General features: G+C 41.6%; 1 protein-coding gene across 2 annotated transcripts in view; it reads left to right on the top strand.

Moving 5' to 3' along the window:
- Positions 1-15466, top strand: part of LOC122790085 (protein eva-1 homolog C-like) — a 659115-nt gene that overhangs the window by 179576 nt on the left and 464073 nt on the right. For both annotated transcript variants that reach the window (XM_044057647.1, XM_044057646.1), the window contains exon 3: positions 12266-12418. In XM_044057647.1, the coding sequence (XP_043913582.1) occupies positions 12266-12418 (153 nt within the window). The remainder of the gene's footprint in view (positions 1-12265; positions 12419-15466) is intronic.

Here is a 15466-nt window from a genome sequence, read left to right as displayed (position 1 = left end):
CTGTAATGTGACCTATAACCTCTACAATTCAATTGAAAAACAAACAAATCTGTTAGGGGAAAAAGTATAAAAAAAAAAAAAAAATGTACAATAAGCTATAATACATATATATTATTGGGTCTATATGACTTGGTCGACAGTTCATATGATCGACTGTTTAGTTGGTCGACAGTTCATTTGATCGACAAGCATTTGCCCCCTTCCCCAATGTTGTGTGACCCTGGAGTTGATATATATAGTTAGGGGGGGTGTGGGGGGCACAGCCCCCACATTGGGTGGTGTGGGGGGCGAAGCCCCCCACCTAAAATGATTGTCGATCAAATGAACTGTCGACCAAATAAACAGTCGATCATATAAACTGTCGACCAAGTCATATAGACCCATATAATTATATATTATTATATATATTATATATATGTATATTATATATACATAATATATAAGATGTAATGAGTTTAGCTATTGAGTCAATGAAAAAGGAGTTAGATTGGCCAGCTAAGGAGAGGTCAGAGGTATTAGGGTCAGGGCATGGGTTTACTTTTTTACCAAGTTGGAGGAGGATACTGATACTATTCCAGAACTTTTTCGGGTTAGTTTTGTGGTTGTTTTGGAGGAAGGAGTAATAGGATTTTCAGTCACAGGCTATATGTTGTTTGACTTTGTTTCGAAGTTGCTTATAGTCAGTTAGGGAGGAAGGAGATTGGTGTTTCTGGTAGTTTTTCCATGCTTTGTCCCAGAGGTGCATGAAGATTATAGTCCCTTTGGTTATCCAGGCCAGGGCCGTATTGTATTTAATTCTGTCAGTTCTAATGGGGGCAAAGCTAGTAAACAGGTTAATGAAAGTAGTATGAAGTAAATCACTGAGTCATCCAAGGAGGAGGGATGGGGGGGGCATTTAGTATATTTTAGTGATTCAGGGAAGGATTGAGGGTTAAGAGAGTGAGTGAAAATAAATGTATGAGATAGATGTAAAGTGATGGGTGCATGATGAGTGAAGGCAGGGAGGCGATCACTAAGAGTCAGGAACGATTCCCTTTCTGGGATAGTATGGGGGTGAGAGACTAGTATCCAGGCCAGGGTGGTTCCAGAGGAGCTGTCTTTAGTGGGGGTGAGAGACTAGTATCCAGGCCAGGGTGGTTCCAGAGGAGCTGTCTTTAGTGGGGGTGAGAGACTAGTATCCAGGCCAGGGTGGTTCCAGAGGAGCTGTCTTTAGAGGGTCTAGTAAATGAGTTGATTAGCTGGGTAAAGTTACAGCGGTTTAGATTGTGAGAGGTAGTGGGGGATTGAATGGTAGCCCAGTTTATATTAACATCACCTAGAATTATAGTTTCATTATTTATATTAGATGAGAACCATGAGAGGATTTCTTTGAGGATAGAGGGATTGTCACTGGGTGGAATGTATACAGAAGAAATACATATCTTTTTGTGTTTATTCATATTTAAGAGGGCCAGGGTTAGCTCAGCAGTACCAAATTGGGGTGCAAGTTTAGTATAAGGTGTTACAGATAGGGAGGAAGAGAGCAGTAGGGCTACTCCAACACCTTTCTTATGAGTCCTGTCATTTCTTAAGATATTGTAGTTGGGATAGGTAATTTTGAGGTCTTAAAATATCAGGTTTTAACCATGTTTCAGTGATAGATAAGATGTCTGAGTGGTTGTGGAGGATCCAGGTGTGGAGGTTAGGTATTTTGTTACGTATACTTTGGGCGTTCAATGTAGCAAAAATAAGTGATTTATTTAGGGGGGTAGGCGATGAAGGTGAGTTGAAAGGGTGAGAGACAGAGGGCCCAGGGTTAGGTTGAATGTCGCCTGAGAGGAGAATGTGGGAGAAAAGGAACCTAGATAATTTAGTTTTTGTTTTGGGGTCAAGGTGGTACTTAAGGTTGGGTGCGACTGAAAAGGGGCTGGATTTCTATCATCAGTAATAAGTTTAGTAGGAAAGAGAAAAATTGCATTATGACTGAAGAGCTATGGAGAGATAAAAGTAGTGGTGGTGACTCTTGTACATGGTGTGAAATGGTGATGTGAAAGGGGGGGTGATGTATGGTATGGAGGCAAGTGAGGTGGTGAAGGTAGGAGAGAAGGGGAAGTAGTATTAGTGTGAGAGTGATTGCATGCTTGAGTGGCATGATGGTGTTGTAGGTGTGTAAGGTGTAGGGGATGTAAGAAGAATTGGTTGATAGTTGTAAGGTGTAGGGGGTGTAAGAAGAATTAGTTGATAGTTGTAAGGTGTAGGGGGTGTAAGAAGAATTGGTTGATAGTTGTAAGGTGTAGGGGATGTAAGAAGAATTGGTTGATAGTTGTAAGGTGTAGGGGATGTAAGAAGAATTGCTTGATAGTTGTAAGGTGTAGGGGGTGTAAGAAGAATTGGTTGATAGTTGTAAGGTGTAGGGGGTGTAAGAAGAATTGGTTGATAGTTGTAAGGTGTAGGGGGTTTAAGAAAAATTGGTTGATAGTTGTAAGGTGTAGGGGGTGTAAGAAGAATTGGTTGATAGTTGTAAGGTGTAGGGGTGTAAGAAGAATTGGTTGATAGTTGTAAGGTGTAGGGGGTGTAAGAAGAATTGGTTGATAGTTGTAAGGTGTAGGGGATGTAAGAAGAATTGGTTGATAGTTGTAAGGTGTAGGGGATGTAAGAAGAATTGGTTGATAGTTGTAAGGTGTAGGGGATGTAAGAAGAATTGGTTGATAGTTGTAAGGTGTAAGGGATGTAAGAAGAATTGGTTGATAGTTGTAAGGTGTAGGGGACGTAAGAAGAATTGGTTGACAGTTGTAAGGTGTAGGGGATGTAAGAAGAATTGGTTGATAGTTGTAAGGTGTAGGGGGTGTAAGAAGAATTGGTTGATAGTTGTAAGGTGTAGGGGATGTAAGAAGAATTGGTTGATAGTTGTAAGGTGTAGGGAGTGTAAGAAGAATTGGTTGATAGTTGTAAGGTGTAGGTGGTGTAAGAAGAATTGGTTGATAGTTGTAAGGTGTAGGGGGTGTAAGAAGAATTGGTTGATAGTTGTAAGGTGTAGTTCATTTTTGAAGGTAGGAGTAGTGAGAAGATCAGTATGTGGAGAGGGCTGGACAGGAGTGGGTGGGGTTTTTTGTATGGAGTAGGATAATAGAACGAGAGAGGTGAAGGAGTGGGAGGAGAGAAGTGAGAGTAGGAGGAGAAGTGTGATTGGGTGAATTACATTGGGAGTGGTTGTGGGGTTATAAGGGTATAGGTGCTGGGGGCAGATAGGAATTGGGGCAGGGTAGGGGAGTGGAGTGAACCCATAGGGTGAATGGAGCAGGTTGAGCCGAGGAGGAGAGACGTTACACTAAGAAATAAAACAACCAGTGACTCAGCCTCATTCAAAGCCACAGATGTATAGGCAAACTAATGTGGTAAGCACAAAACAGTAGTTGTAATATATACGCAAAGTGCAGGCTTTTAATAATAACACTGAGGCAAATAGAGGTGTCTGGAAATATTTTGTAGGTTAGAAAGAAGCTAACAGTAAGGATAGCATGTGATTAGGGTAGAAAGTATGGGGGTATGGCTGTATAATTATGGAAAATTGCTGCCACCTTGTGCTGAAATGCTATAGATTAAAAAGTAATTGCTTTAGCAAAACAAAGTGAGCAAGGGAGGAAAAAGGTAAAAAGGGGGGGTGGATATGGAGTGTAGTAGGCTGCTTTCATACACTGCAGGTACACAGCTCATCTAAACACAATGGTTAAAACATAAACATAAAAGTACAAGTCTATCTACCACAAGAGGAGTGGTTTCTGACCCAGAAATTGTAGTTATTGGCCATTTGGGCAGTTTTTCCATCTCTTTTAACTTTTCTGGTTTAAAAGCCCATGTATGAGCTTGTTTCCTGATTATCCTGTAACCACTCTAATCCAGATGCAGAGTTGCTGTATCCAAGACTGTTTGTAAGCTTCTGAGCCCCCCAAGCCATTCTGTGTTGGAGGGAAGCCTTCTAGCTTACTAGTGGGAGTGGTAAGCAGTAGGTAGCCTATCTACCCCAGAAATTATAGTTTATTGGCTGTTTGGGCAGTTTTTTCCATCTCTTTCAACTTTCTGGTTTAAAAGCCAGCATTTGTGCTTGTTTCTTACCTTTCCTGTAACTAGTCTAGTCCAGATACAAATTTGGTGTATCCAGGACTGTTTGTAAGCTTCTGAACGGTGCCAAAGTCTGCTCTTCAAATTTTCCCTTAGATCTGCTAGTTCTCTCCTCTCCTGCACTTTTATTAACTTATTAGTCTAGCATTTTACCAGACATCTTGTAGCAGTTATTGTAGCACACAGAAGTACTACCAGCACTAAATGTTCTACAAGGAAACAGCTCCAGTACTTATTATTAATGCCCACCCCTCCAGGCATGTCTAAAGATCAGTTCCCTGTGCTTTCTCCTATTAATTTGGTGAACTTGGGCATCCTAGGGCAATCTAGCAACTGCTTTATGCACACCGACAACCCTGTCCTCTTACCTCCCAACATTCAGAATTCTGAGAGATGCACTTATATATCCAAATTGGAAGCCACACACTCTCCAGCCAAGACTGGAATAGCTGGTCAAGAGGAGAAGGTCAACACTTGCACCCCACCACAAGGAACACGTAGCCCTCCAGAACACACACCAGCATTGCCTTCATATAAAAAAACACAAACCACACACCCACCTTCAGGAAGGCTCTCAATAAAAATCATCCTAAACAGCAGAGACCTCTAAGGCAGAAACCCACTCGACCACCACAACACAGCACTAATCACGAGACATATAACTCTCCTAAACAGTGGGCCACTCAACCAAAGCCTTTAAGGCAAAACAGCATGCTCAACACACTAGTCATAGGTGACTCGACAGTGAGGCACACTGATGTCCCCCTCACTAGGTTGAATAAAAAGAAAGTAACAGTCACCTGCCTGTCGAGTACCAGGATCCGCCACATAACACATGCACTCAGGTCCCTCAACAACAGGTACAAATATGACTCTGTCATTGTACATGTGGGTGTGAATGACCTGAGACATACCTCCCTGGACTACATGAAAAGAGACATGGAGGAGCTCTCAGATTATGTAGCCCAGGTGGGTATGACCCTAGCCCTGAGCAGCATCCTACCATCACCCAGAATGATACCACAGTACAAGCAGAAAATGATTGCAACAATTGGCTCAGTTTCTGGTGTCATTTAAGGGGATCCAGTATTTGTCTGCCTGGGATGACATGATTGACAGACCTCGATACTTTACCAGAGATGGCCTGCATCTGTCACCCCCTAGGCTTCCAGATACTGGCCAAGGCTCTTGCCACCCCTATAGTGCCTTTTTTAAGCAGTGTCCCAAAGACCAAATTACCACCATAACAGCTACAAACAAATGCAATCTGACAGTCATGCTGCTCAACGCTAGAAGTCTGAATCCCAAAATGCACTCACTCAAAGCACTCCTTAAAATGGAGAACATCAACATTTGTGTTGTAACAAAGACTTGGTTCAACGCAGCAGAAAGCACCCCTGCACTACCAGGCTATAAATCATTCCACACTTTTCGGCCCCAGAATTTGGACTGAAGCTCAAAAGGCAGTGGTGTTTCCATTCTCATAAAGGATGTGCACACCTCCAGACTGGTAGCCCAACATAACACATCAGAAATGCTTCAGGTGTAGCTAACATTGGGTAAGACAGCGATTCAGGTCATAGCCTGCTATAGGTCCCCAACCATGTCCCAAGACTCACATCCCATGTTCCTAAGCACCCTGGAGAATATTAGGGTCCAACCTAACACTTTCATACTGGGCGACTTCAACTACCCCTCCATTAACTGGGAAAACTACTCATGTACCAATACACTTGCCCAACATTTTGTGGAATTCATTCATTCCAATGCCCTGGACAAGCTTGTTCTTACCCCCATTAGAGGTAGCAACATCCTTAACCTGGTCATTACTAACATGGGTAACTGTTGCTCTACACCAATAGTCACCTCTTCCCTGCTTAGAATAGACCACAAACTAATCTCCTGGGAAGTCCGCATCCCTTCCACCCCTCCACCCCACCCCCTGCAAAGGTAACCACCATAAAAAACTTCTCAAAAGCTAACTTTGGGCTCCTAAAAACAGAGGTGGCTAACTTCGTGGCACCCATGCAAATAGACAATACTTGGATGACCGCCGAATTATACACCAGTGCACTGTACGAACACGTACACAAATGCATGGATCTCACCATACCCAGTAGAACCAAGACACTCTTATCCAAAAAAAAGGAAGCCAATCTGGTGGTCCCCTGCCATAAACAAGCTCTACAACAGAAGGAGGAAACTGATGTGGAATAAGGTGAAGTCCCAAGACTGGAAAAACTCCCTTAGCCTCAAAAAAAGTTGAGATCCCTCATCAAAACCTCTAAAGCTAGCTATGAGAGCAGAATTGCAGTAGATAGTAAAGGCAACCACAAGGCCTTCTACAGTTATGTAAAGAATCTCCATGGCAATACCCAGATTTGCTCTGAGCTACTGCACAATGGTACCTCCTACACTGAGCCAACAGATATTGCCAATATACTGGCTGACAGATTCAGTGCCAGATTTACCCCTCTCTCCTCCCCCAAAGGACCAATCACAATACCAGTAGATTGCCAGGCACCCAGTATTACTGCTGCACAGGTTAAAACAGCACTGTCCAAGGCGAAGAATACAGCTTCTATGGGACCTGACAATATCCCTGGCTGTGTTCTACATGAACTACACTGTGAAGTGGCACCTCACCTGTGCACCCTGTTCAATCACAGCCTCACCTCAGGCTTTGTCCCTACCGAATGGCACACTGATACAGTCATCTCTCTCCACAAAGGATGAGTGACTACAGACCCTGGGAACTACTGCCCCATTAGCTCAACGAGTCTGATATGCAAAGCTGTGGAATGCATCATCATGGACCTAATAAACAAGGATATAGGGTATCTCCAAACTCTGGATCCCACACAGTTTGGTTTTGTGAAGGGTAGTTCATGCCTGCTCAACTTGGTCGACTTCTTTGAGTCAGTCACCAGAGCTGTGGATTAAGGCAAGGTGGTTCATACAGCCTACCTTGATCTGGCCAAGGCTTTTGATACCATTCCCCACTCAGGAATCACTGAAAAACTCACTAAGCTAGGCATCAACCCCTATATCACTAGGTGGGTTACAAACTGGCTCACAGATAGAACACACAGTGTGAAAGTAGCTGACTCCAAGTCAGACTGACAACTAGTCATGAGTGGAGTCCCACAGGGTTCGGTCCTGGGTCCTCTCCTGTTTGGTATCTACTTCTCTGAAGTCTAGGCCAACACGAAGGGACTCTGGCTGAGGCTAACAAAGTATGCAGACGATTGCAAGTTGGGAGCTATTATTAACTCCCCAAGTGATGCTAACTGGTGTCAGAAACATGGTCTTAAGCTCAATGCCAAAAAGTCATCACCCCCTTTGGGAAAAACTCGGTTCCCATGAATTACCACATTGATGGTAGTCAATGAACACAGAAGGTGTTATAAGAGATCTGGGGACACAGGTTGATAGCAACCTCTCTTTTGATCATCACATTGCCACTGTGGTCAGAAAGTCCTTCTGTGTGGCACATCTCATTACTAAGGGTTTTGCATCCAGGAAGAAAGAGGTCATTGTCTCCCTCTACTCTTCCTCATTAGGCCAATCATCAAGTACAATGCCCCATTTAGCATGTACCTCACTAGATATCTACAACAACTGGAGAGGCCACAAAAGTATCTCACAAAGAGGATCCCAGGCCTTAAACACTTGTCCTATATGGACAGACTGAAAAAACTCCAACTATTCTCTGTCTCATATCGCCTACTTAGAGGCGATCTCTGCTTGACTTACAAAGCCATGTCTGACCCAGCTCTGTTAGAAATGCAACAACTAAAGAAATCCCAATCCTTCCGCACCACACACTCCAGAGACTTCAACCTCATTACCACAAGCAACAGAGTGTACTGGAGGGACAGGTTCATAACTCAGAGACTGCCCAATGCTATAGAATAGACTTTCCATACATGTCAAGCAGAGCACCTCACTGACCCTCTTCAAGAGAAATCTTGATGAGTGGATGCAAAATAGAAAATTCACCCTGTGGATAACTCCAGTGGCTCTACTCGACAGAGGCACTAGGAACTAAGGTCGGGTGGCATGATGCCAGGGTAAACCTATTGTAAAGGCCCCAGGGCCATTAGCCTAGTGCACACCTCTGAACCTATATATATATATATATATATATATATATATATATATATATATATATATATATATATGTATATATAAAATTATTTTATTTATTTATTTATTTGTATATTGTCATTTGTTAATAGGGTTGTTCCAACTGAGCCAAAGGCCCATTTTCAGTAGAGATCCAAGGAGAAAAGCTCCAATTACAAATACAGACATGCCAAAAAACAGTAATTAATGCAAAGACTAAAAATTACAATAGTAATATTGACAAGAAACATTTACATAAAATGAAATCAACAAAGACAATATATTTATATATAAGTTTCAAAACATCCAATACAATAGCGGCAGGATAATCCCAGGGTAGGAATATTTACAAGAACCTGAATGCAGATATACTGTAAATAAGAGCAAGAAAGAAAGGCGGATAAAAAGAGAGGAAAAACTTAATCAAATCAGTTAGAGATCAGGTTGGAGCTTGGCATGGGCAGGACACGGTCTTAAGAAGGTAGTGTTTGAGTTGTAGTTTGAAATGGAACTTATGGGGATACTTCTTATTTTACATGGAAGGGAGTTCCAGGTATTAGCTACAGAGTATTTATATAGGGACTTGCCAATATTTTTTGACGGTTTGTAAATGTCAAGAAGGTGTTTGTTAGATGTACGAAGGTGACGTCGCGGGTTATATAGATTTACAATATTAGAGATGGAGGGACAGGAAGGGGGATTATAAAGAACTGAGCGTGTGATATGCAGTTGAGAAACAAACAATTGAATTTAGGCCATTGTAATGATTTAAGGGCGAGGCAGTGGTGGGATTTGTAAGGGAGATTAGAGGCAAATCTAGCTATTTTATTGTATGTTTGCTCTAGTTTAGAGAGAAGTGGAGACTGAAGGTTAGTAAAAACTGGAGCTGCATACAAAAGACAGGGTAATAGGAGAAGCAGGGCCAGGGAGGGTTTGTGGAGGGTGAAAGCAGTTTGTGGTTATGATACAGGAGACCAAGTTTTTGGTGTTTTTTTTAATGCAATAATGGATATGTATGTCAAATTTTAATTCATTGACAACTGAAAAAGGGCAATAGCAACATGAAATTCATGGACTTTGTTTATCAAGCTTCTGAGGATGACACTAATGATGAGAAGGTCAGAGTTATAGTTTTTTTTCAGAGGCAGATGGAATTAGGTGTGGAGTCAGGGGAGGTGTCAGAATGTGGATTTCGGGGTAGGTGGGGTAGAGAATGTGGTGAGGGTTGGGTCTGGATTAGGATGGATGTCACGTTGGAATTTAATATAGGTAAGGGAATGGAGGGTAAGACACCTTAGGTTGAAAAACAGACTGTATACATATATATATATATATATATATATATATATATATATATATATATATATATATATATATATAGTGTAGTAGCAGAGCTGTGGGTTCGTAAATATCTGACAGAGAATAGTAGAGTAGGGGACATGCTGAAAAAGTATAGGGAGATGTGAACAGTGGGTTTTTCATGGTGCAGGTCCTCAATTACTGTGGCAAGGTAGGGGAAGGGTTGTTTGTGAGAAGGTATGACTGGAAGGAGTGGTATAAAGGGCTAGGAGTAACAGACATAGCAGGACAGGGAGAGAGATGATAGGTTTTATTAGAGGCATAGTAAAGAAGGTAGATTGTAGCTAAGGTCAACGGTGATAGATCGTAGCTAAAGTAAAGAAAATCATATGTAGAAGTCAGAAAGGAGACTTGAGATAATGGATGAAGTGAAATTGAAAATTGTAGGTCGAGTGCTGATTGGAGGATAGGGAGAAGGGGAGGAGCCTGTCTAGGAATAAAGGAAGTCAATCCTGTGGTGGGTGGGAATGAGGATAGGGTAGAGGAGTAGAGTGAACCCAAGCACAGCGAGGGCGAATGGAGTGGCTAGCACCTGCAGCTAGCAAAGTGATAGCAGAAATGAGCCTGCAGAATAAAAACTATCAGTATCAGTGGAGACATGAACCAGCTAAGTCAGGATCAGATAAGTCAGTTTATCAATATACCATACGGCTTACTTACATAAACATATGTTAAAATAGTAAGAAGATGATGAATACCACAGAATAAAATAATGACCCTAATAGTAATTAATCATTGACAATGAAAAGATAAAGGCATTATGAACAACTGAAATGAAGTGTTTCTATAAACAGAAAAGGATTTTCCCATCTGTATTATACCTAAACTATGTAAAGACTATAATGTGACTAGAAATCTTAGAATACAGTTAAATTAATGATAGCAGTACCTGTCATGAAAAATGTTAAAATAAATAATGCTTAGGATTCCTATTTGTTCCACCTTACCTTGCAGTGACAACTCATAAAAGTATAATAAAAGAAGAAACTAAAATTTGGTAGTCATTTTGGTGGCGAATCATTACTTAGTGAATCTCAGTTTTTGCAAGAAGGATGGGCTTGAATCTAGTAATATTGTAACTTATCCCCTAGTAACATTGTAACTTATCCCTAGTAACATTGTAACTTATCCCTAGTAACATTGTAACTTATCCCCTAGTAACATTGTAACTTATCCCTAGTAACATTGTAACTTATCCCTAGTAATATTGTAGCTTACCTCAGGGTTATGCACATTCTGAGTTAATTATATTAAGTAAGGGGTTGCAGCAGCAAACATCTCTTCATGGAGGGTGTGAAGAAGTGCCTCAATGTGAAATATATTACTATGTAATGCAGCACAGTGGTGCAACAGTTAACGTTATCGCCACACAGCAAGAGGCTGTCTGGTTCAATTCTCTGTTGGGGTGCCTTTTGTCTGGAGTCTACATGTCTTCCCTGCATTTGCATGGGTTTCCATCTGGGTGCTCCGGTTTTCCTCCCACATTCAAAAGACATGCATCTGGAGCATTTTTTCCTGAGCCTCTTCTGAAAATGAGCTCTGTCCCAGCTGGACTTTCCCAGTGAACAAATGTAAATAAAAAATAAGGACGTGGAATGGAAGGACACATATTCACTGAAACAATACTTATTTCAGCTTACTGAAATTTGAAAACTTAATTCATAATATAACCAAATGCTGATTTACACTTGTGCAGAATCCGAAAGAATGAGCTTCTCTCAAATGAGTTCTACCCCACAGGTTAGCAGCAAGTTTGTGTGTTCCTAAAGTAGTTCACATTCTTGGTAGCTTCACTGTATCAAGCATATCTTGGTGGCATTTTCACTGCTGCACCAGCATTTATGACTATTCATTATCTACGTATCACCAAATAGGTATGGTGATTTGGTAGGCAATGGCCAAAATGCCATATGATGGATAGCTATTACTTGAGAAGGGGTTGCTGCTGCACACATAGGGAGTTAGTGTTATACACCTTCAGCGGTTAGCAATTAAGTCATCCAGAAAGCAAAGCAATTAATGAGTAGTCCAGATTTTGAAATAATGAACACATCAAAGGTGGAGAGAGCTAAGAAAGTCTTGTAACCTTTGTTCCTGCTATACTTGGATGTAGAACTCGGTTTAACTGACATGCCGGGTAACTAGTTTTATCCAGCTGGTTATTTGTGATGTTTTACAGAGATTTTCTCTCCAAGCCTCTAATGAAAAGTGACTTTGTCCAGTCAGACTTTCCAGATAAACAAATGGAAATAAATAAATAAACAAACCAAATAAATCAAATAAATAAATAAAGACAGCAGATTCTGTTTGGGGCACACTTTGCAAAATAGTAGAATCAGAATGCAGTAAAAGCAGCACAAATAGGACAAGGGGTGAACTGGATCTAGCTGGTAGGGGGCTGGCAGGCAGTATTAAAATAAAGATCCTTCCACCCATTGCAAAGCATCAGCTACAAAAATAATCCATGCATTAATTCACGTATAACAGCCTGTCAACTCTGTCTCTACATATAGCTATAGATATATATCTGCTCTATATAGATTGAATTACATGAAACAATGCTATGTATTTGCTGTGTAATCTGTTATCTAGGGTTTTGTTTACATGTTCATGCTAATAATTGCAATTTTATTCATGCAGCTAATCATATTAAATGCCATGATTTATCTACTGTTTCTAGACAACCACAAAACTAAGACTGTGTGTGAAAACAAGAAACTGAAGCTGCAATGTAACAACAAGATGGTCTTGGCCATTTATTCTGCCAGCTACGGGAGATGGCATCAGAGCACTACGCAATGTTCTCATGGCAACAGCACACAGCCAGATATCGGTGAGTCAAATGTGCTGATAACTGAGGGTAAAATCAGAAGACTAATTATATTTATATTACAGCAATAATTAACTGATTACACTGGATATTACTGCTTTAACTAAGATAATTACACAAAGGCTAAACAGCATAATACTTAATTATTTAGGGAAATGAAGAGAGAGCCAACACTGAAACATTAACTGATACTGGTGTTTAGCAAACCAGTTATAAATAAGTGTGTCATTTTTAGGAACATGGGTTATCTAGGATCCAGGCTACACTGTTCTACACAAACCCTCATTGTACTCTATATATATATATATATATATATATATATATATATATATATATATATAGGTCTACTTTGATTCACTGAAAACTCATTTCACTGAATTACTTGAGTGTGGGAATACCGGTGAGAGAGGTTTCAGAAAGCAGTGAAGTATATCTTCATAATTAATGACAGACTCATGGCAATCAGACTCCAGTGTAATGACTGGGCAGTATTCCTAATCTCAGCCTATGATAGGGCAGTATTCCTAATCTCAGCCTGTGCCCCACAGCAGGGATGTGATAGTGACAAAAAGAGTGCATTCAGACAGCAATTGCAGGACCTACTAGATAAAGCATGACAACATGAACTGGTGTTGATAATGGGTGACTTGAATGCACATATCGGGACAGACAGAACAGGATAAGAAGACTGTCTGGGTCCACTTCAGTAAGGCAACAGGAATAAAGAAGAAAAAGCCATTCTAGACTTCTGTCTGGCAAATGGCTTGATAGACTTCTGTCTGGCAAATGGCTTGATAGTATCCAACACATGGTTCAGAAAGAGAGTCAGTCACAAGATCACATACAAGAGTAGCCAACATACAACTCAGGTAGACTTCCTCCTAGTAAGGAAAAGGCACTGGGCTAGAATCCATGACTACAAAATCATCCCCAGTGAAGCAGTTGGCCCACAGCATAAACCACTGGATGCCACAATAAGCTGCAAGCAGTGGTCAGGGAAGGATCTGAGGTAAAAAGAGACCAGGCTGAAGACCTGGACGTTGACTGGAGAGAAAGTGCAACAGTTCAAGGAATTAATCTGGGCTCTAGCACCCCAGGAAAAGGAAGAAATAGGTGGAGTTGAAGAAAAATGGCAGCACCTCAAAACAGCACATGTGAGGACTACAGAACAGGTATATGGCTGAGCCCGGTATAGAAATAAGGTACATAAGGAAGGCGGATGGTGGAACGTAGACATCCAGGAAGTCATCAAAAGAACAAATAAATGCAGGAAGAAGTCGGAGACAGAAAAGACTGACCAGGCTAGGAAGGACTACTGATTGGCTAACAAAGAAGCTAAGAAAGGAGTTGCAATAGCAAAGAATAGAGCAATGGAGGCACTGTACCAACGTCTGCAAAGTGACTCAGTAAGGGGCACAAATAAACTATATCAGGTTGCAAGACAAAGACAGAAAGATAAAGAAGATAGTCAGACACCCTTCATTAGGGATGCCAGCAACACCCTGCTCACCAGTCCACAGGACATCAAAGGCAGATGGAAGGAGTATTTCCAGCAGCTTCTGAATGAAGGAAACCCAACAGAAGCTGTACTGCCCCAGAAACAGCCTACAATGAGAGAAGAGCAGGACCCCATCCTAGAAGAAGTAAGGACAGTACTAAGGAAAATGAAGTCAGGGAAAGCAGCAGGCTCAGGTGAGGTCACAGCAGATATGATGAAGATGCTGGGTGAGATAGGGGAGAAGTGGCTCCTGATGGTATTCATAGCAGTGTGCAGAGAAAGGCGTATCCCAGATGACTGGAGAATAAGCATACTCATGCCAGTGTACAAGAACAAAGGGGACATCCACAACTGTGGGCAGTACAGAGGAATCAAACTTCTATCACATCGCATGAAAGTTCTAGAGAGGGTGATTAATGCAGGGGAGTAGGATGTAAGATGGGAGATGAGCAATTCAGATTCAGGTCAGGATGCACCACAAGTGACCTGATGCTTGCAGCGAGACAGATAACTGAGAAGAAGCTAGAGATGAAGAACGAGTCCAACTGGGCATTCCTAGACTTGGAGAAAGCACATGACAAGGTCACGAGAAAGCTGATCTGGGCAGTACTGCGGTGATTAGAAGTCTCAGAAACACTGGTAGAATTAGTGCAGGCTTTGTACAAAGACCCAATGACTCAAGTATGAACAGTGTTCAGACTCACAGAGGGATTCCCAGTGGGACTGGGTATACATCAGGGTTCAGCTCTGAGCCCACTGCTGTTCATACTGGTGATGGACTACATCAGCAAACAGGTTGGAAGGGACAGATCAGCAAAGTTGCTATATGTAGATGTGATATTACAGGCAGACTCTGAGCAAGAATTTCAGCAAGAGAATAGGGGAATGGAATGCAAAACTAAAGGCACATGGGATGAAACTAAGCACAGATAAGACACTGGTAATGGCAAAAAAACTGAGGGAATCAGAAGAAGCTGAGAACTGAGATTGAAGGGAAGATAGTGGAACAGGTAAACAGCTTCAAGTATCTGGGAGGGGTGGTTGAGGAGAAGGGTAGTCTGAATGAAGAGGTTAAAGCTAGAATCAGAGGGGCTACAGCCAACTGGCATAGAGTGTCAGCTGTAGTCAATGACAGAAGAATGCCAAAGAAGCTGAAAAGTAAGGTGTACAAGACAGTGGTGCGACCAGTCCTACTGTATAGTACAGAAACCTGGGCATTAAAGGCAGAGCAAATGAATACGCTAGAGGTGATGGAAATTAAGTGCCTGGGAAGGGTGGTAGGATGCACACTGTGGGACAAATAAAGAAAGGAGGACATAGCAGAAGCCAGAGTAGCTTCAACTGCAGAAAATATCAAAAAGAACACATTACGGTGGTTCTGATAGATATGCAGAAAAGCAGAAAATCTAGTGAAGATTTGGGACAGACAGGAAGAAGGTAAGAGGAAACAAGGACATCCAGCAAAGAGGTGGATGGATTTTGTGAAAGAAGATCTGCGACAGTCAGGCATGAGTGTCGAAGAAGGCGGGAGTGTGACACTGAATGAAGAGAGA

Source organism: Protopterus annectens, chromosome 15.part0 (assembly GCF_019279795.1).
Source record: "Protopterus annectens isolate FY-2018-M chromosome 15.part0, PAN1.0, whole genome shotgun sequence".
NCBI classification, from domain to species: domain Eukaryota; kingdom Metazoa; phylum Chordata; order Ceratodontiformes; family Protopteridae; genus Protopterus; species Protopterus annectens.
This window is presented reverse-complemented; position numbering and strand designations above follow the sequence as displayed.